Genomic DNA, 22151 nt, shown 5'->3' with positions numbered 1-22151 from the left:
AAGAGAAGCATTGAACAGAGCATCAAACTTCACAGGGAAAGCAGAGGAGGGTTGGAGGGGGTGGTAAGAGATCAACCAAAGGACTTGTATGCATGCATAAGAGCATAACCAATGGACACAGACAGTAGGGAGGTGAGGGCATGTGCTGGGGGTGGGAGCAGCCTTAGAGAGGTTAGTGAGGGGAAAGAAGACTTATGAAATATTTTAAACAATAAAGAATTTAAATTATAAAAACACAAAACTGTTTTGCTTACTCATGATGGTAAACCTATTTTTGTGCACCCCTGTAGTATTTATAGCAATAATGTGCAGGCTGAAAGTTACAATCTTTGTAAAGACTAACCTTGTTAATGAGGCATGACGGGAATGAATAATAATAAAAAATTTTCCAGGTTTCCAGTCTCCCTCTAGTTGCCAACTCTTACAGAAACACATAATGAGAAGACTGGCAAAGAAGAAATTTAATTTCTATGTTTGCATTCCCTGTGTGACAAAGCAGAGTACAAATAGGAAGGATGGTTAGAATTGACAAATAGACATTATCCATTAGCTGTACCTTTTCTCAGGAAACACAAAGAGAATACTTTCATGAACAATTAAACACTACCTATTTCAAACAATGAAAAATAGTAATAACCTAGGATTTAGGGTATTTTATTAATTGTTTAATGGACAATGTTTATGATCCCAAATAAGTTTTTCAGGCATTATGCCAATGGTCTGTGACACATTCTGTACCATTTCTGCACCCAGGAGACTAAAATTCTGTACATGGGAAATTGGAAAAGACCAGACTTCATTTTTGAAATTATAAATTGATGCTTTTCCTTCAAAAATGCAGAAGAACATTTCGTTGTTCTTCCTTAGATGAAATTGGAACATCTTGCTCTTTTTCTTTAGGTAAAGTCTTGACATTTTGTCATTCTTACTCATCTGTAGGTGACACATTCATTCGGCTCTTCTCTCTCATCTGTTCTTTTGCATGTCAGAAAACCCAAAATTGAGAAGAATGACAACATAATTAAAGGAATGAACCAAAGTTGAAGCAGGTAATTGGTTCTTTGCCCCATTTTCTTCCTTTTTTTCCCGAGGAGGTGGCCCACTATCAATACTACCTCCACTGCCTTCTTCAGGCAGTTGGGAGGGTACCACCCCGGGTTGCAATGGCAGTGCTGTCTGTTGTAGCAGACTCCTTTCAGATTGCAGGTCTTAGGTTCACAACCAATTGTTAGATGTAACCTATGGTAACACCTACTTTTGATGCAGACATGTTCTGCCCCACACTCTGTCCCATCTTTCACATCACCAATGTCAGGTGTGGTCATCCCGAAGTGATAGTCGGTACCCCAGCAGATGACACCATTGAGGTGAGTCCAATGCACAGTAGAATGATCTCTCAGATGGGGAAGTTCTGTCACGTTTTCACACTGAATCCTCCCGCACAAGGTATCTGAGATGTTACATTGTACATATCTAGCATTCATTAAACCATAATTCCCAAAACGGTCACCTCGGGTGTTCATTTCTGTGTAGCAACTCTGATTTGCACTCTTGGCCTCTTTGCCAAAAATGTTCCTACACTGCTCTTCACGGTTATTGCATCTCTTTTCATAGCAGTAACCACCGCCCTTGCATGTCGCCCCATTCTGCACATACACATCCTCTGGACAATGGTAGGATGTCCCATTGCACCACTCTGGGAGATCACAGTCATTTTCCTCTTGTCTACAAACTTCGCCTGTTGGCAGGATCTGGCAGTCTTTACAACAAAGCCCAAAAGCACAAGCAGCCCCAGCGCTGAGAGTGCAGTTGGACTCACAGCAGGGATCTTTCATACACAAATGTAAAGCACCACAGTCACACTCTTCTCCTACTTCAACCACACTGTTCCCATACTGTGCAACTGTGAAGATGTTCCCCCTATTTGATGAAAGGTACAAGCAATTTCGACTTGCAGTGGTGTTCATGAAGCTAGCATAACTGCAGTTGCTGAATTTTGTTGTACTTGTTTGATATGAAAACATTATGCACTGTTTATGTCCACATGTACAAGTTTTGTCATCATCATGATGCATACCCAAATTATGACCAATCTCATGTAACACAACATATGCAAAAGAATACACATTATCATTGATAAAACTTTCAACTCCACAGTTAAAATTAGGGTCACATACTACTCCAATAGAAGATAAGCCAAGGTCAATACCATACCCACGCATTACAAAAATATGTGCAACATCATGGGGAAAGTGCTTATTAAAGTTAGCTTTCTTCCATTTGCAAAATGCGTCTGGGAGACTATTTATTTTATCTATTGAAATGGGTTTTTTTGCAGTCCAGACCTCAATTCCCATTAAAACCACTTCAACATCCAATGACTTCAAAGACTTATGTACTCCATTGACCACAAGGAATACTTCATAGTGCACAGCTGTGGTGTTACTTTGGTGATGAAGATAGCGATTGTGGTCCACCACCACTGCCAGTTCAAGAAGCCACCTGTGGGTCCACCAGCCTTCATACCCACTCTGCATCAAAGTGAAATTAGCACTCTCCTGAAATTTCAATTGTCTTGCTATTTCTTCATCTGTTAAGCCACATTTCATGGGTGGCAATTGTGTCTCTTCACTTTTCATCCTATATAAGAGATGTTCAAATGTGGTAGAAAGTGTCTTGGGCTCTATTTTATAAACAACGTCATTTGTCTGTAATATTCCTTGAAAACCGTCCAAACAGGCACTGAGGGCAAGCAGTGATTCTGGGTCTCCTTCCACATAACCATGATAGTAGCAGTCAACCTATATAATAAAAGAGTAATATGCAAATTAACCATCACTCTGCTATACCCAGAAGCCACACCCACCAGCCATGCCCATCAGCGAATCAGGAGCAAATATGCAAATAAACCCAACCAAGATGGCTACAGCCACAGAGAGCAGGAGGGAGGCTTGGGTTTCCCCAGAAATGGAGGAAGCCAAGCTTTCCGCCTGTCCTTGCCGGCCTAGGCCTCCACTCAATGCTACAAAGTTTCAATGATAGAAGATACATAAGTCCAAACAGAAATGGCGGCAGCCACATAGCTGGAAAGAGCAGGAGGCTAGGGTTGCCCCGGTGATGGAGGAAGCCAAGCTTTCCATACACCATGGCCAGCCCAGGCCTCCACTTAAGGCTACAAGGTTTCAATGATAGAAGATACATAAATCCTCCCAAAAAATGGCTGCCGCCACGGAGCAAGCAGAAGGCTTGGCTCTGCTCCAGGCTACAAAGTTTCAATTGTAGAAGATAAATAAACCCCAGATACCAGGGCCTCCGCTTGGGTCACCAGGGGGAGTGGCCAGCCTGCAAACCACCACAGGCCCCTCTCCCAGGCCGCCCCATGCCCCAAGGGAACCCCCACCCTGATCCGGGACATCCTTCAGGGCAAACCAGCTGGCCCCCACCCATGCACCAGGCCTCTATCCTATCTAATAAAAGAGTAATATGTAGATTGACCATCACTCCAACACATAAGATGGCTGCCCCCATGTGGTCAAAGATCCTGCCCCCATGTGGACACAAGATGGGTGCCACAAGATGGCCAGCAGGGGAGGGCCGATGGGAGGGACCAGGCCTGCAAGGGAGGGCAGTTGTGGGCGATCAGGCCAGCAATGGAGGGCAGTTGGGAGGGACCAGGCCTCCAAGGGAGGGCAGTTGGGGGCGATCAAGCCAGCAATGGAGGGCAGTTAGGGGTGACCAAGCTGGCAGAGGAGGGAAGTTGGGGGCAACCAGGCCTGCAGGGAAAGGCAGTTGGGAGAGACTCAGGCCTGCAGGGGAGAGCAGTTGGGGGGGACCAGGCCTGCAGGGGAGTGCAGTTAGGGGAAAACAGGCTGGCAGGGGAGCAGTTAGGCATCAATCAAGTTGGCAGGGGAGTGGTTAGGGGGTGAGTAGGCTGGCAGGCAGAAGAGGTTAGGGGCAATCAGGAAGGCAGGCAGGTGAGCAGTTGGGAGCCAGCAGTCCTGGATCCCAGTAGGATCGGGCCTAAATGGGCAGTTGGACATCCCTCGAGGGGTCCCAGATTGGAGAGGGTGCAGGCTGGGCTGAGGGACAACCCCCTCCTCCGTGCACGAATTTCGTGCACTGGGCCTCTAGTCCTATCTAATAAAAGAGTAAAATGCAGATTGACCATCACTCCAACACACAAGATGGCTGCCCCCATGTGGTCAAAGATCCTGCCCCCATGTGAACACAAGACGGCCGCCACAAGATGGCCAGCAGGGGAGGGCAGTTGGGAGGGACCAGGCCTTCAAGGGAGGGCAGTTGGGGGCGATCAAGCCTGCAAGGGAGGGCAGTTAGGGGTGACTAAGCTGGCAGAGGAGGGAAGTTGGGGGCAACCAGGCTTGCAGGGAAAGGCAGTTGGGAGGGACCCAGGCCTGCAGGGGAGAGCAGTTGGGGGGACCAGGCCTGAAGGGGAGGGCAGTTGGGGGGGAACCAGGCCTGTAGGGGAGGGCAGTTAGGGGTGACCAGGCCTGCAGGGGAGGGCAGTTAGGGGAAACCAGGCTGGAAAGGGAGCATTTAGGCATCAATCAGGCTGGCAGGGGAGTGGTTAGGGGGTGATCAGGCTGGCAGGCAGAAGTGGTTAGGGGCAATCAGGAAGGCAGGCAGGCAAGCAGTTCGGAGCAAGCAGTCCTGGATTATGAGAGGAATGTCAGATTGCCCGTTTAGGCCTGATCCAGGTGGGCAGTCGGACATCCCTCGAGGGGTTCCAGATTGGAGAGGGTGCAGGCTGGGCTGAGGGACACACACCCCCGTGCACGAATTTCATGCACCAGGCCTCTAGTCTATCTAATAAAAGAGTAATATGCAAATTGAACATCACTCCAACACACAAGATGGCTGCCCCCATGTGGTCAAAGATGGCTGCCCCCCTGTGGACTCAAGATGGCTGCCACAAGATGACCAGCAGAGGAGGGCAGTTGGGAGGGACCAGGCCTTCAAGGGAGGGCAGTTTGGGGCGATCAAACCTGCAGGGGAGGACAGTTATGGGTGACCAGGCCGGCAAAGGAGGGAAGTTGGGGGTGACTGGCCTGCAGGGAAGGGCAGTTGGGGGGGTGGACCCAAACCTGCAGGTGAGAGCAGTTAGTGGCGACCAGCTAGCAGGGGAGGGCAGTTAGGGGTAATCAGGCTGGCAGGGGAGCAGTTAGGCATCAATCAGGCTGGCAGTTGGGGCAGTCAGACATCCCTCTCGCAGTCCAGGCCTCTCAGAGTCCAGGACCCCCCGCTCATTATCGCCTGCCTGCAGCGGAGGTGGCAGAGGCTCCTGCCACCACCGCTGTGCTCACCAACTGAGAGCCCGGCTTCTGGCTGAGCTGCGCTCCCCCTGTGGGAGCATACGGACCACCACGGGGCAGCTCCTGCATTGAGTGTCTGCCCCCTGGTGGTCAGTGCATATCATAGTGACCGGTCATTCTGCTGTTCAGTCGATTTGCATATTAGGGTTTTATTATATAGGATTAGAGGCCTGGTGCATGAATTCATGCATGGGTGGGGTTTGGCCAGCTTGGCCCGGGGGACAGGACATGGGAGGTTGGCTGGCCTGCCTGCTGGTCGAACTCCTGGTCGAGGGGACAATTTGTATATTAGCCTTTTATTATATAGGATATACACTGAGTGGCCAGATTATTATGCGTTCAGAGATTATAATAATCTGGCCACTCAGTGTATATTAGTTTTAGGAGTACACCCAATTTATTAGATCTTATAAAACTTATTAAGTGATTATACTGATAAATCTCACCGCATCTGATAAAATGCATTCATTGTTATTAGAGTACTAGAGGCCCAGTGGACAGATTTGTGTATGAGTGGGGTCCCTTGGGGTGGCCCCAGCTCATGCCTCCAGCTTCGCATCCCCTGCTCTTGACCCCAGCCTGGCAGCCCGGTAGGCCTGCCTGGCACCTAACCTTGGCCTGGAGCTGCCCCCATCACCTGATCCACCAACACACCTGCAGGATGATCGATCAGGGCAGGGCCCTCCGCCCTGCTACCTCAGTGCCTGGGAGCCGGGCAGCAGCCCTGCCCCCACCACTGCCAATGGTCACTGTCTGTGGGGCCATCAGGTCCCTTCTTGCATCCATCTTGACCTGGTACCACCCCCTCACCTGCTCCACCATCCTGCCACAGTCCTGCTCTTGTTGGGGCCCATCTGGGCCAGCAGCGCCTCCACTGCTGCCTGCTGCCATTCCGCGTCACTGACACCTGTCATGTTCCATTCCCCCCCAGCCCTCGTGGTCAGCACACATCATAGCAAGCGGTGGAACTCATGGTTGAACTCCCAGTCAAACTCTCAGTTGAAGATCGCCCAAGGGGACAATTTGCATATTAGGCTTTTATTATATAGGATTATTGACCACATTCCCCTTGCTATAGTTTACATCTCCATGACTGCTCTGTTACTACCAATATGTACTTCTATATTTCTTCACCTTTTTTAAAATTTTTATTTTTTATTAAGGTATTATATGTGTACATATCTTACCATTGCCCCCCCACACCCAACTCCCATACATGCCCTCATCCCCCAATGTTTTGCATCCGTTGGTTACTCTTATATGCATGCATATAAGTCCTTCGGTTGATCTCTTATTTCCCCCACCTCTCCCTAACCTTCCCACTGTAATTAGACAGTCTGTTTGATGCTTTACTGCCTCTGTATCTATGTTTTTGTTCATCAGTTTATGTTTTTTATTATCCACAAATGAGTGAGATCATGTTGTATTTTTCTTTCATTGACCGGCTTATTTCACTTAGCATAATGTTCTCCAATTCCATCTATGCTGCTACAAATGGTAAGAATTCCTTCTTTTTTATGGCAGCATAGTATTCCATTGTGTAGATGTACCACAGTTTTCGGATCCACTCATCTGCTGATGGGCACCTAGGCTGTTTCCAAATCTTAGCTATTGTAAATTGTGCTGCTATGAACATAGGGGTGCATATTATCCTTTCTGATTGGTGTTTCTAGTTTCTTAGGATATATTCTTAGGAGTGGGATTACTGGGTCAAATGGGAGTTCCATTTCCAGTTTTTTGAGGAAACTCTATACTGTTCTCCACAGTGGCTGCACCAGTCTGCATTCCCACCAACATTGCACGAGGGTTCTTTTTTCTCCGCATCCTCGCCAACACTTGTCGTTTGTTGATTTGTTGATAATAGCAATATTGACAGGTGTGAGATGGTATCATTGTCATTTTGATTTGCATCTCTTGCATAATTAGTGACTTTGAGCATGTTTTCATGTGTCTCTTGGCCTTCCTTCTGTCTTCTTTAGAAAAGATTCTATTTAGGTCCATTGCCCATTTTTTAATTGGATCATTTATCTTCCTTTTATTAAGTTGTGTAAGCTGTCTGTAGATGTTGGAGATTAAACCTTTATCAGTGATAACATTTGCAAATATGTTCTCCCATACAGTACGGTTTCTTGTTGTTTTGTTGATGATTTCTTTTGCTGTGAAAAAGTTTTTTATTTTGATGTAGTCCCATTTGTTTATTTTCTCTTTGGCTTCCGTTGCCCTAGGGGCAGTATCAGTGAAAAAGTTCTTTCGGCATATGTCTGAGATTTTGCTGCCTGTGGATTGCTCTAGTATTTTTATGGTTTCCCATGTTATATTTAAGTCCTGTATCTATTTTGAGTTTATTTTTGTGTATGGTGTAAGTTGGTGATCTAGTTTCATTTTTTTGCATGTATCTGTCCAATTTTCCCAACACCATTTATTAAAGAGACTGTCTTGACTCCATTGTATGCTCATGCCTCCTTTGTCAAATATTAATTGTGCATATTGGTTTGGGTCGATATCTGGATTCTCTATTCTATTCCATTGATCTATATGTCTGTTCTTGTGCCAGTACCAGGCTGTTTTGAGGACAGTGGCTTTGTAATACAGCTTGAAATCTGGTATTGAGATCCCTCCTACTTTATTCTTCTTTCTCAGGATTGCTGTGGCTATTCGGGGTCTTTTTTTATTCCAGATGAATTTTTGGAGAGTACTTTCTAGGTCTGTGAAATATGCCGTTGGTATTTTAATGGGGAGGGCATTGAATCTATAGATTGCTTTAGGTAAAAACATTTTAATGATGTTGATTCTACCAATCCATGAACATGGTATGTTCTTCCATCTGTTTACGTCTTCCTCTATCTCTTTTTTCAGTGTCCTGTAGTTTTTCCCATATAGGTCTTTTACCTCCTTGGTTAAGTTTATTCCTAAGTATTTTAATATTTTGGGGCGATGGTAAATGGGATTGCTTTTTTAGTCTCTCTTTCTGTAAGTTCACTATTGGTGTATAGAAATGCCATAGATTTCTTGGAATTAATTTTGTATCCTGCTACATTGCTGAATTCATTTATTAAGTCTGTTAGTTTTTTGATGGAGTCTTTCGGGTTTTTTTATGTACAATATCATGTCATCTGCAAATAAGGACAGCTTTACTTCTTCTTTTCCAATTTGGATGCCTTTTATTTCTTCTTCTTGTCTAATTGCAATGGCTAATACTTCCAGTACTATGTCAAACAGGAGAGGTGAGAGTGGGCTTCCCTGTCTTGTTCCTGTTCTAAGGGGAAATGGTTTTAGTTTTTGTCCATTAAGTATGATGTTTGCTGTGGGTTTATCATATATAGCTTTTATTATGTTGAGGTATGATCCTTCTATTCCCACCTTGTTGAGAGTTTTTATCAAGAAAGGGTGTTGGATTTTGTCAAATGCTTTTCCTGCATCAATTAATATGACTATGTGATTTTTATCTCTCAATTTGTTTATGTGATGTATCACATTTATTGATTTGCGGATATTGTACCATCCTTGCATTCCTGGGATAAACCCTACTTGATCATGGTGTATGATCTTTCTGATGTACTGCTGGATCCGATTTGCTAGAATTTTATTGAGGATTTTGGCATCTACATTCATGAGGGATATTGGCCTGTAATTCTCCTTCATTGTGTTGTCTTTACCTGGTTTTGGTATTAGGGTGATGCTGGCTTCATGGAAGGAGCTTGGAAGTATTCCTTCCTCTTGAATTTTTTGGAATAATCTGAGGAGGATAGGTTTTAGTTCTTCCTTGAATGTTTGGTAAAACTCTCCTGTGAAGCCGACTGGCCCTGGGCTTTTGTTTGCCGGAAGCTTTTCGATGACTACTTCAATTTCTTTCATAGTTACTGGCATATTGAGCTGTTTAGATTCTTCCTGATTGAGTTTTGGAAGGTTATATTTTTCTAGGAATATGTCCATTTCCTCCAGGTTGTCCAGTTTGTTGGAATAGAGTTGTTCGTAGTATTTTTTAACAATCCTTTGTCTTTCGGCGGGATCTGTTGTTATTTCACCCCTTTCATTTCTGATTTTGTTTATTTGGGTCCTCTTTCTTTGCTTCTTGGTGAATCTGGCTAGGGGTTCATCAATCTTGTTTATCCTTTCAGAGAACCAGCTCTTGGTTTTGTTGATCTTTTGTATTGTTTCTTTGGTCTATATGTCATTTATCTCCACTCTGATCTTTATTATTTCCTTCCTTCTGCTTACACTGGGCTTTTCTTTTTGCTCTTTTTCTAACTCTTTGAGTTGTAGGGTAATTTATTACCATTGTTTCTTGTTTTTTGCAGTAGGCTTGTAGAGCTATGAACTTCCCTCTCATTCTGTTTTCGCTGTGTCCCATAGATTTTGGATTGTTGTGATTTCATTGTCATTTGTTGCCATGATGTTTTTTATTTCTTCCTTGATCTCTCTGGTAACCCAGTCATTGTTTAATAGCATGCTGTTTAGTCTCCATGTGTTTGATTTCTTTGGGTTGTTTTTATTGTAGTTGATTTCCAGTTTTATGCCACTGTGATCTGAGAAGATGCTTGATATGATTTCTATCTTCTTGAATTTGAAAAGACTTTGCTATGTCCGAATATATGGTCTATCTTTGAAAATGACCCATGTGCACTTGAGAAGAATGTATATTCTGTGGCTTTGGAGTGAAATGTTCTGAAGATGTCAATTAATTCCATCTGGTCTAGTGAGTCATTTAGGATTGATGTTTCTTTGCTGATTTTTTGTTTAGAGGATTTGTATAATGGTGATAGTGGGGTATTAAAGTTTCCTACTATGATTGTATTGCTATCAATCTGTCCTTTGATATGCTCCAGGAGTTTTGTTATGTATTTGGGTGCTCTTGTATTGGGTGCATATATGTTTACCAGAGTTATTTCTTCTTGTTGGATTGCTCCCTTTAGTATTATGAAGTGGCCTTCCTTATCTCTTGTTATGTCCTTCACTTTGAGATCTAATTTGCCAGATATAAGTATTGCTACCCCAGCTTTTTTTTTCATTTCCATTCTCCTCAAAAACCTGTTTCCATTCCTTCACCTTCAGTCTGTGTGCGTTTTTTTCTGAGGTGTGTTTCTTGTAGACAGCAGATATACGGGTTGTGTTTTCTTATCTAATCTGTTACCCTATGTCTTTTAATGGGTCATTTAATCCACTTACATTTAAAGTTGTTATTGATAGGTACTTATTTGTCGCCATTTTTATTCTCTATCCCGTGTTCCTTCTTCACTTCCTATTTCTTTCTTTCTTTCTTTCTTTTTTTTTTTTTTTTTTTTTTTTTTTTTTTTTTTTACAGCAGACCCTTTAGCATTTCTTGCATTGCTGGTTTGGTGGTAATAAATTCCCTTAGTCCTTTTTTGTCTGTGAAGCTCCTGATTTCACCTTCAATTTTGATTGGTAGCCTTGCTGGGTACAGTATTCTTGGATTCAGACCCTTCCTTTGCATGACTTTGTATATTTCATTCCATTCCCTTCTGGCCTGATGAGTTTCTGTTGAGAAATCAGTTGCTAGTCTGATGGGGGTTCCTTTGTATGTAACTTTCTGTCTCTCTCTTACCACTTTTACGACTCTTACTTTGTCATTGGTGTTTGCCAATTTAATTATAATGTGCCTTGGTGTCAGTCTTTTGGGGTTCATTTTGCTTGGGACTCTGTGAGCTTCTTGGATTTGTGTGGGTTTTTTCTTCCCTAGATCTGGGAAGTTTTCTGTCATTATTTCTTCAAACTGGTTTTCTGTTCCTTGTTCATTTTCCTTTCCTTCTGGAACCCCAATTATGCGGATGTTGTTTTGTTTCGTGTTGTCCCAAAATTCCCTTAGGTTCTCCTACTGCTTTTTAATTTTTTTTTTCTAGAAGTTGCTCTACTTGGGTATTTTTTCCCATCTTGTCTTCTAGTTCACTGATGCGGTCCTCTGCTTCTTCTGGTCTTCTCTTGATGCTTTCTATTGAGTTCTTTACAGCAGCGATGTCATTTTTCATTTCTTCTTGGTTCTTCTTCCTTTCCTCTTGGTTCTTGCTCATATTTTTGAATTTATCTTCCATTATTTTCAGCCACCTTATGACCATTTCTCTGAATTATTTCTCTGGAAGGTTGCTTGCCTCCATTTTGTTAACTTCCTTTTCTGGTGATGCCTGCTTTTCTTTCATATGCAGGCTGTTTCTTTGTCTACCCATGGTCTCTCTTCTCTGGATGTCTGGTTATGTAGTTCTCTCTCTCCTGTTGTGATTTAAAGGCACAAAATACAGCACAACCAGGTACAACATGCAAGGCACTGAACAGAAATGTATTCACGATATTAATAACCTCCAATAAAGGTGACCACCAGAGAAAGGCAAATTACGGGATAGGAGAGAAAGAGGAAAAAGAAAGAAAAAAAGAAAAGAAAAAAGGAGTGTCAAAATGAAATTGAGAAATGGGGGGAAAAAAGTAAGAGAGACAAGAAAGAGACTAAGAGAGAAAGGGGAACAAACTATATATATGGGGATAAAACTCCAATAGAACAATCACTAATCCCAGCAAATGCCAGCAACAAGTACCTGGGGATTAATACAAACTACAACACCAACTAATATTGAGTGAGGCAAGGGAAAACAGAAGCACAAAACAAACAAAAAACAAACAAACAAAAAAGAATAAGCAAAACAATCTCACAAAGAAGCATAAAAATTCGATATAATCAACATTCAAGCAAGCAACAACAAAAGGACAGAGAGAAAAACAATTTTTTGGATAGTTAAGACAGCAAGGAGAGAGGTGTGTATGGACTTGGAACAGGGGATTGAAGATGATATATAAGTAAGGTGAAATTTTAACAGGGGGTAAACAGAAAAAATAGGGAATATCTAAAGCAGGAAAGGGCTAAGATAAACAGGACACACAAAAGGTAAAGATTTGGAAGAGAGTGATGGCATAAAGGTAGGGTTGAGATAGAGTAAAACGATGCTAAAGGAAAGATGAAAATAGAATGTAGAACACTAAACCCAAAGTAAAATAAAGAGAAAATAAAATGATACTTTAAAAAAAAAGAGATAAAATAGTAGTAGTAATAATACTGATTGAAAATAAAAATGTAATAATTAAAAAGGTAAAATCATGTCATGAAAAAAAAATAGTTTCTTCAGTAAAAGATGCAAAAAAATGAAAATAAAAGAATAAAAATAAATAAAAATAAAATGTGGAGTAGTGAAGGTTATTCACTTTTTCTGTTCTGTTTGGCCTGATTCTCAGTCCGGACAGTATTGCAGTTCCCTGCGTTCCACTGCTCTTCAGTGTTGTAAGCCAGTCCTGATTGTAAGCAGGCGGTGTGTCTTAATTTCTTGTAGTCCTTTATTTTTGATTACACAAGAGTCAATTTGTGATTCAGCCCCTGGTGGTAGTGTTTCTGGATTGACTTCCGGGTCTATCTATGGCCTCTCTAGGCAGTGTTAGAGCCTTCTTTCCCTGTGGCACTCACTACCGGTTTGTGGGAGTGGGCTGCCTCAGAGCTGGCTCTCGGATGGTCACTCCCCGCTCTGATCCCCAGGTTCCAGAAAAACACTTTCCCCTGCAGTCTCCCAGGGTGTCCCCAGCTGGGTGATCCTATGTATTGGGCTTAGTAATCAGAAGCAAGGATTTGAAGAGGAAAAAGCCCAAGTGTGCGAACAATGGGTCTGCGCGCAAGTCTAAGCAGCCGGCACACCTTTGAGATTCTTAGGCTGTCCCTGCACGTCAGATCAAAATGGGTTGCTTTTTAGAGATCCCTTCTGTTAGCAGCTCTGAGGACCCTCTTCCACATTTACGGATCCCACCAGCCCCAACAGCCACCTATTTTTCTAGGCACAGACTTCTCTGGTCCTCCAGCTCCCGCACAATGCGCGTTCCTCTCTCCCACTGGGACCAGAGATCTCACCTTATCCCAGGCGAAATCTGACCTTTCCTTGGTGAGTGTAGAGCTCCTCTGAATCCACGTGTTTGCGCCAATTGGGGACCGGTGTTCTGGGGCTCGCAGCTTTTCGGTGGGTGCCGCAGTTGTGGATTTTCAGGCTTCCGATAAGCTCTACTTTCCCTTTCAAGATGTTGCAGATTCCTTGTCCGAGCCCGTAGCTCCGGGAGGGGACCCAGCTGCAGTGGGGACTGCCAGGTCAGGGGAACCCCGTCTAGCAGTCCCCCACCTTCTTCTGGAGTTTAACTGTCCCTTAACTTGCCAACAAACTCTCCTCATGTGACCCTCAGCTGTTCTTTCTTTCTGCTCTGGGACAAGGCTCGGAACACGTCTATCTATTCCACCGCCATTTTTCTCCCCTTTCTTCACCTTTTTAATCAAACCTTCATACCTACCTCCCATCTGACAACCATCAAAATGTTCTCTGTTATGAGTTTATTTCTGTTCTGCTTTTCCTTTATTTAGTGTGTGTTTTTTTTAAAAATTCAATTGTTGATAGGTATGCATTATTGACATTTTATTGTTGATATTTTTAATCACTTCTTCTTTTTCTTCTTCTTTTCCCTTTAACACTTCATGTAATACTGGTTTGGTGTTGGTGACTCTTTTATCTTTCTCTTTCCCTGGAAACTGTTTATATGTCCTTCAACTCTAAATAATAGCTTTGCTGGGCGGACTAATCTTGGTTTTAGGTCCTTGCTTTTCATCACTCTAAATATTTCTTGCTAATTTTTTTGGCAGGCAATGTTTCTGTTGAGATATCAGCTGAAAGTCTTATGGGAGCTCCCTTGTAGGTAAGTAACTGCTTTTCTTTTGCTGCTTTTAAGATTGTTATGTCTTTAACCTTTTGAATTTTAATTATGATGTGTCTTAGTGTGGGCTTCTTTGGATTCATCTTGTTTGGAACTCTCTAGGCTACCTGGATTTGTATTCTATTCCCTTCACTCAGTTAGGGAAGTTTTATCTACCACACATGCATATGGGGCCAGCCTGTGCAGTCTCTGCCCCTCCTACCAGTGTCAGTGGCTTCTTTATATCTTTATTGCAGGACTTTTGTTAGGCTATATTTCATGTGGTTCAGAATGATTGTTGTTCCTTTGTTTAGTTGTATTTGTGATGTGGTTGTGGAGAATGAGAGTACAGTAAAACCTTCATATAACTGTATATGAATAAACTGTGTTTTGCACTCACCTCTGTAAACTTACTTTTTCCCACCCCGTATATTAAAGACAATAAGAAAAATAATATATGGAAGCATTTTAAAATATATTTCTTGAGGAATGTGAACAAATAATTTATTAAGAATGAAAGGCAGTCCAATTCTACAAACAAGAAATTGAAGCCAAAGATTCCCATCAAGATGGCAGCATATGTGAATGCAGTACAGTAAACCCTCGATTTTGTAGACCTCGATTTAAAGGACTTTGAATTTAACAGACAGAATTTCTGGTCTCTATATCATATGTGAAAATGAATACCCTGTTAATTTTGAAATGCTTTAAACCAATATTTGTTTATAATTTAATTAATATGTTAATGCTTTGTTATTCATTGTTATTTTTAGCAAATAGGCTATATGTTGGAGAAAAAGAAATTATTAATTGTCCTTATTCCTTCCTGTGTTCCTTTTTACATCCAATTCTGCCAAACTGCAAGGGTCAAAGTATCAATTGGGCTTCACATTGTTGTCATGTAGGTTTAGTAGAATTAAGTCAGAAAAAAAATAGTTTTCCATGAAAAAAGTGTGAACATAGTAAGGAAGACATCAAATTCAGAAAAAATTTTTCCAGAGAAAAGATGTCAAGGTAATGAAGATAAAAAAAAAATCAAGCAGGATGAGTACATAATGCAGAAGGGAAAGGGACCTTAATTGGGCATTTTTCATTTTTATATTACCTACTAGGGAAGTGGATTTGAAATTGAAGACAGAGCAGAATTATCTTTCCTGTATTTTTTCAATTTGGACAGGGCCTTTGATGTTCTTACTTTAACCACTCTCAGTACTTAATAATCTGATGATGACTGTGGATATTAATGCTATAAATAAAAGCTAGCTTGGATATGTAAATTACTGAATGCAATTTGACAAATTTCTAATGTGTATCTTTGCCCCAACCACTCTAAGTTTGTGCTTATGACCATTAATTTGTTTAGGTCTGCATTATTCATTTATGTTTCCCAACTGTGTAGCCCAGTGTCTGCAGATTACATGGTTTTATTAATATTTTGTTCACAAAAGAAAGTAACAAATCATTATTGTCATAATATATTGTGCTTGTACACAATTTCTCATTTTCACAAATATGTGCTAATATGTTTGTATTATTGAAGCTAATATTTTTGTGTATTTATTTTTCAAATAAGATATATATATTGTTTATCACATAAATACATCTATATGAAGATTGAAATTGAAATTATGTTGCAATCCTAAAATTGTGGGGATTCAGATGTTTGTGCTGTGTGAGAAATTATTACCTCCCCCGCCCAAGCTTTTCTCCATCCTTTTGGGATTATTGATTTTCTTTGCATTTCTGAAGGTATTTTGTTTTGTCTTCAGTACACTCCCATCTCCAATTGCTACTCTTCTAGTTTGATTTTATTCCTTTTACATAGTGCTAAAAATGTTGTTCTTTATAATATAATGAAATATAAAAACATTTAAGTCACATCCCATGGTATTCTCCCTTCCAGAACCACCATTGTCTATTGCTGATTGAACATTATGGTACACTAGGCCTGATGCATGAAATTCATGCAAGGGGCTCGGCCCTCGTAGTCACGGATGCTTGCCTTAGCCCTCGCACCCTGGCTTTGTCCAGAAGGATGTCTGGTCTAATTAGTATATTATGCTTTTATTATTATAGATTATTATAGACTAGAGGCCCGGTGCATTAAGTTTGTACACTGTGCAGGGCAGCGGGGAGAGGACCCCTCAGCCCAGCCTACACACTCTCCAATCTGGGACCCCTTGGGGAATCCAGATCGGGCCTAAACAGGCAGTAGGACATCCCTCTCACAATCCGGGACCACTGGCTCCTAACTGCTCACTTGCCTGCCTGCCTGATTGCCCCTACCTGCCCCCGTGCTGGCCTGGTCACCCCCAACTTTCTCCCCCTGCCAGCCTGGTCGCCCCTAACTGCCCACCCTGCTGGCCTGGTTGCCCCTTACTGACCCCCTGCTGGCCTGGTCACCCCCACCTGCCCCCCCACCCATTGGCCTGGTTGCCCCTTACTGACCCCCTGCTGGCCTGGTCGCCCCCTCAACTGCCCCCCCTCGTCGGCCTGGTTGCTCCTAAATGCCCCCCCCCCACTTGCCTGGTTGCTCCTTACTGCCCTCCATGCCAACTTGGTTGCCCCCAACTGCCCCCACCACGGACCTGGTCACCCCTAACTGCCCCCTGCTAGCCTGATTGCCCTTCCTTCTCCCCATGCTGGCCTGGTTTCCCCCAACTGCCCCCACCACAGACCTGGTCAACCCTCACTGTCCCCCTCCCCCACTGGCCTGGTCACCCCCAACTGCTCCCCCTGTGGGCCTGGTTGCCCCATGAAACCTGCTGCTTGGTCATTTGGTCACCCCTCACTGACCTCCTGTGGGCCTGGTCGCCCCATGCAGCCTGCTGCTGGGTCGTTTGGTTGCTCCTCACTAACCCCCCTGCCAGCCTAGTTGCCCCACGCAGCCTGTTCGGTCATCCGTTCGGTTGTGATGGTCGCTTAAGCTTTTATATATATAGATACTAATATATGCATAACATAATTGATAAATTTTTTAATATCTCCCACAGTTTTGTCAAATTGGCCAATCTCAGTGCCTTAATTACCACCTCCCTTTTCACTATTATTCATAGCCTAACTCACAGTTTTCCAAAATATAAGTAACAATCCAAAAAAGCACAGTTTTGTACCTTTCAACCAAGGAAAAGTTACTAGAATAGGAAATAATAAATGTCACAGATTCCCCTCAAGATGTGAATACTTGGTAAAGACTCTTGTCTATGTACATATATTCTTTCATATACAAATTCTACTGCTTCTTTCCTTTACACAAAATTTTTGAATGACTTACCAGCAGAAAATTTAATGGTTCCATAGTCCTTTCTAGCTACAGCTGTGTTCATTGATAATTTGTATTTTTATTTGAGACCATCCCCTTTTTGTCTCTGGATAGATTACATTCTAGATGTAGTTACCTAGCAGCAAGCCTCTCCCAGTTCTTTAGCAACTGGTTAAAGTTCTTCCTCATTGTGACTCCACCATTTCCATCAAACTTTACTTCTAACTACTCTTCAATAGGTATAAATATGACTAATCTCCATCCTATGTGTTTCTTGTATACAGTATAAACACTTTAGCTTCAGTAGGTTCATTAAACTGTTGCCTTAATCACAGATTAAGTTCCTCAACAATGAACCATGCTGTGGTTCAAGTATGTCAAGTTCCAGGAAAAGGTTGAACCCAATGGTAGAATATTTTACAAGGAATCCAGACATCATAATCACCAGTAACTTTATAAGTTCAGTGAAATAGCAGAGACATTTCATATCTGCACATAAATATATTTCATTTGTTAAAATGGCTGTCAGTAGGAAAAGGAAAAGAAAATTTAACACAGAGGAAGGTGGGTAAAAAGTAGAATGGGAATAAATTTAATAGATAAATTTACTGGCTGGTAGTATAAAATTGCCAATATGGGCAGACCCATATTCAGCAAGTTGTCTGAGGTTAACCAAGGAAGCAAATTTAGTTATTCATTATCCTTGAGAGTTTACCTGTGGGACAGACAGAGAGGTTGGTAATGTCTGCCAGCTGGATACCTGCCAGTGTCTTTCTATTTTTCCCGCAGTTTGGTAAGTTCATTCCAAATCTGCATTTTTTTCTTCATGGAATTTTTCACTTTCTCTCTACCTTCCATCACAACTAGTTTCTAAAGAATCTACTTAGAACTATGACTGGGTTAATCTCTCTTTTTTTTTTGTGTGTGTGTGTGTGGTTTGGGCTCTCCCAATTACAATAGGAGAGACAGAACAATGTACACCAGGGCATTCTTAGAGCATCCAGTTCAGTTGAACAAAGAGACTACACCACTGGCTGTTATAATAAACATCACAAAAATGAGTGATTTCATAGAAACTTATTGCCTAACAACTCTAGAGGATAGAATTCCAAAATCAGCATCCACAATGCCTTACTCTCTCTGAAGATACTAGGGAAGGATTTATAGTAGGTATCTCTCTGTCTTCATGTAGTCCTTGCCCTGTGCAGCATGATTCAATTTGGACATGATTCTCTTCCTCTGACCAAATTTGCCACTTTAAGTAGGACACCAGTCACATTGAATTAGTCTCCCCACCCCAATTCCATTGTTATCTACTCCTAATGTGTCATTCTCCAATAACCTCATTCCCAAATAAGAACATTTTCAGAGATTAAAAATGGTGGCGGAGTAAATGGAATCTCAGACATGTTCCCAGGACCACACTGGAATTACAACTAAAATACAGAAGAACCACCCTGAAAAAATAGTCTAGTAGGAGGGGCAAAGTTGCTAAAGGGCTGGTCAGTCTCCCACAGACAGCAGCTGAAATAATGGAGAGATATGTCAGCTGTAGGGAGAACTCTGGGATCTAATCCCCAAGTTGGGACCCCCCAGGAGCTAGCACCAGAGCTGATAAAGAAATCAACATATCATATGGCTGCGTAAAAAAGCAGAGTTGCAATCTGCCAGGAGAGAAGGCTGGAAATGCAGGCACCCTCTTATATGAGTCAAGCACAAAATTTCCTGTGCAGCCCTTCACCTTGTCCTCTGGTAGAGGGAGGTCAGAGAAGACTGGAGATGTCTGAACAGAAGCCAGGATCAAGGGCTCTGGGGTTGGAGCTCAGGAGGCAAACACTCTAGTTTCCTGTGCTGAGTCATTCCCTCACACTGTGGAGGTCATCTTTCTCAGTCAAACCAGTGTTATCATGACATTTTTGCCTGGGAAGACCCACTCTATTGTAAAATTACCTGACCCACCATATGGAGTTTCTGAGGCCCATTAAGAGATTGAGAATAACAATTATCTTCCAGGCAGAAGCAATTATCCCACCCTGTTGGAAAACCTATCACCCCACATGTGAACAATTGCCTGTGGTCTAGTCAAGACTGAATCCAATCAGTCTGCAGGCAGAGGTGGTTCACTAGAGGTTTTGAGTCTTTGCCTGACCTAATTAGTCAGAAATAGCATTTTGGTTCCCTGCCATAGACACCATCCCAGATTGTCAGTGATCAAAAGCAAGGCAGACCCTCAAGTGCTTGCAAGTGACACTTGGGGGACCAACTCCATGGGGGAAGGAAGTGCAACTCAGAACAGGATTAATCAAGGTGTGAAACTCAAGGCAGACCCGGCATCTGGGCTAAAGTGTCCTTGACCACTGGACAGCTAGCATGAAGATATTGGGGTCAAAACTCACTGGCTGCAAGTTTGAGAGGAGATCCTTCCCACACATGGGACATCAACAATCAAGTCCCAAGTACAACAGGAGAGCCCAAACAACGTGCACAAGGGGCATTCCTAGAGCATTCAGCACAGGTGAATTAAGAGACTACACCACTGGAACCTTCAAGACACTTTCTACATAAGGCCATCCCACAAAGATTGGGAGGCATAGCAGTTCTATCTAACACATGGAAACAAACATAAGTAGACAGCTAAAATGGGGAGACAAAAAACAGTCCCCTAATAAAGGAAAAGAAGGACTGTCCTAATAAAGGAGCTCAATGAGATGGAGGCAATAAATCTATCCAAAATAGAGTTCAAAGCAATAGTTTAAAGATGTTTAAAGAACTTAGTGCAAATTACAACATTATGAGATGAAAAATAGAGGCCATTAACAGGAACCAGACAGAAATGAAGAATAATATATCTGACACAAAGAACACATGGAAAGGGATTAAAAGTAGATTGGATGAAGCAGAGGATGAATCACCAATATGGAAGACAACGTAGAAATAAATATGCAATTAGGGCAGCCAATAGAAAAATGAATTAAAAAGCAGGAAGATAGCTTAAGGGAGCTTTGGGAGAACATGAAATGTAACAATATCTGTATTACAGGAATACCAGAAGGGGCAGAGGATAATCAAGGAACAGAGAATCTGTTTAAAGAACCTACCCAAACCTGGTAAAGGAAAATGCCACACAAGTTCAGGAGGTATAGAGAGTCCCAATGAAGATAAACCCAAAGATAATACCCACAGCTAGACACATTATAATTAAAGTGGTAAATGTTAAAGATAAAGAAAGAATCTTAAAGGCAGCAAGATAGTTAGAGAAAATTACATACAAAGGCGTTCCCATTAGAAAGCAACTGACTTCTCAAGAGAAACACTTCAGGCCAGAGGGAGTGGCATGAAGTACTCAAAGTAATGAAAACAAGGGCTTAAATCCAAGATTACTGTATCCAGCAAGGCTGTCATTTAAAAATAAGGTGAAATAAAAAGTTTTCACACAAAAAGAGGTTAAAGGAATACATTACCACCAAACCAGCAATGCAAGAAATGTTAAAGGAACTGCTTTAAGAAGGAGAAAGGGAGAGAGAGAGAGAGTATCATGGGCATAAAGAAAATAAAAATTGCAATAAATAAATACCTATCAATAATAACCTTAAATGTAAATGGACTAAATGCTCCAGTCAAAAGACATAGTGTGTCTGAATGGATAAGAAAACATCACACGCACACACACACATACACACAGTCTATAAGAGATCCACCTCAGAACAAAAGATACATACCAACTGAGAGTGAAGGGATGGGAAAATATATTCCATGCAAATGTAAAGAAAACAAACAAACAAAAAACTGGAGTAGTAGACAAAATAGACTTCAAAACAAAGGCCATAAAAGGAAACAAAGTAGACCTCTTTGTAATACTAAAGGGAATGATTCCGCAAGAAAATATAACACTTATAAACATATATGCACCCAGTATAGTAGCACCCAAGTACATTAAAAAATTCTTGATGCAATTTAAGGGAGAGATTGACAGCAATACAGTCATAGTGGGGGACTTTTGCACCCCACTAATATCACAGGATAAATCTTCTAGACAAAAAAACAACAAGGAAACAGCAATCTTAAATGACACTTTAGAATAGATGGAACTACTTCACATACTCAGAATACCCCAACCCAAAAGCTATGGAATATACATTCTTCTCAAGGGCATGTGGAACATTTTCAAAGATAGACCACATGTCAGGACACAAGCTAAGTTTCTACAAATTTAAGAATATTGAAATTATATCAAGCATCTTCTCAGACCACAATGGCATGAAATTAGAAATCAGCTACAATAAAAATGCTCAAAAACACTCAAATACATGGAAGCCAAATTGCATGTTATTAAACAATGAGTGATTTAATAAGTTAATTATTAAATAATTAAATGGTTAAATAATTAAACAGAGATCAAAGAAGAAATAAAAAATATCCTGGAAATAAATGTAAATGAACACACAACAATTCAAAATCTATGGGACACAGTGAAAGCAATCCTGAGAGGGAAGTTCATATCTCTATAGGCCTACCTCAAAAAAACAAGAAAAACTGGTAATAAGTTATCTAACACTACAACTTAAAGAATTAGAAAGAGAACAACAAGACAAGCCCAGAATAAGTAGAAGGGAGGAAATAATAAAGATTAGAACAGAGTTAAAGGACATAGAGACCAAAAAAAAAAAAAAAAAAAAAAAAAAAATCAGTAAAACCAAGAACTGGTTCTTCAAAAAGATAAACAGGATTGATAAACTTCTGGCCAGACTCACCAGGAAACAAAGAGAGAGGACCCAAATAGACAAAATCAGAAACAAAAGAGGTGGATAAACAACTGATCTCACAGAATTACAAATTTTCAT

General features: G+C 41.7%; 1 protein-coding gene across 1 annotated transcript in view; it reads right to left on the bottom strand.

Annotated features, from left to right (window-relative positions):
- Nucleotides 1-966: 966 nt before the first annotated feature.
- The window catches only part of LOC308251680 (disintegrin and metalloproteinase domain-containing protein 20-like), a gene marked incomplete at both ends in the record, with an annotated part of 37184 nt that continues 15999 nt past the window's right edge, over nt 967-22151 (bottom strand). The window contains 2 exon segments of the mRNA XM_080675406.1: nt 967-1127; nt 1130-2801. Coding sequence (XP_080531532.1) covers nt 967-1127; nt 1130-2801 — 1833 coding nt within the window.

Source organism: Plecotus auritus (assembly GCF_963455305.1).
Source record: "Plecotus auritus genome assembly, chromosome: 6".
NCBI classification, from domain to species: Eukaryota; Metazoa; Chordata; class Mammalia; order Chiroptera; family Vespertilionidae; genus Plecotus; species Plecotus auritus.
This window is presented reverse-complemented; position numbering and strand designations above follow the sequence as displayed.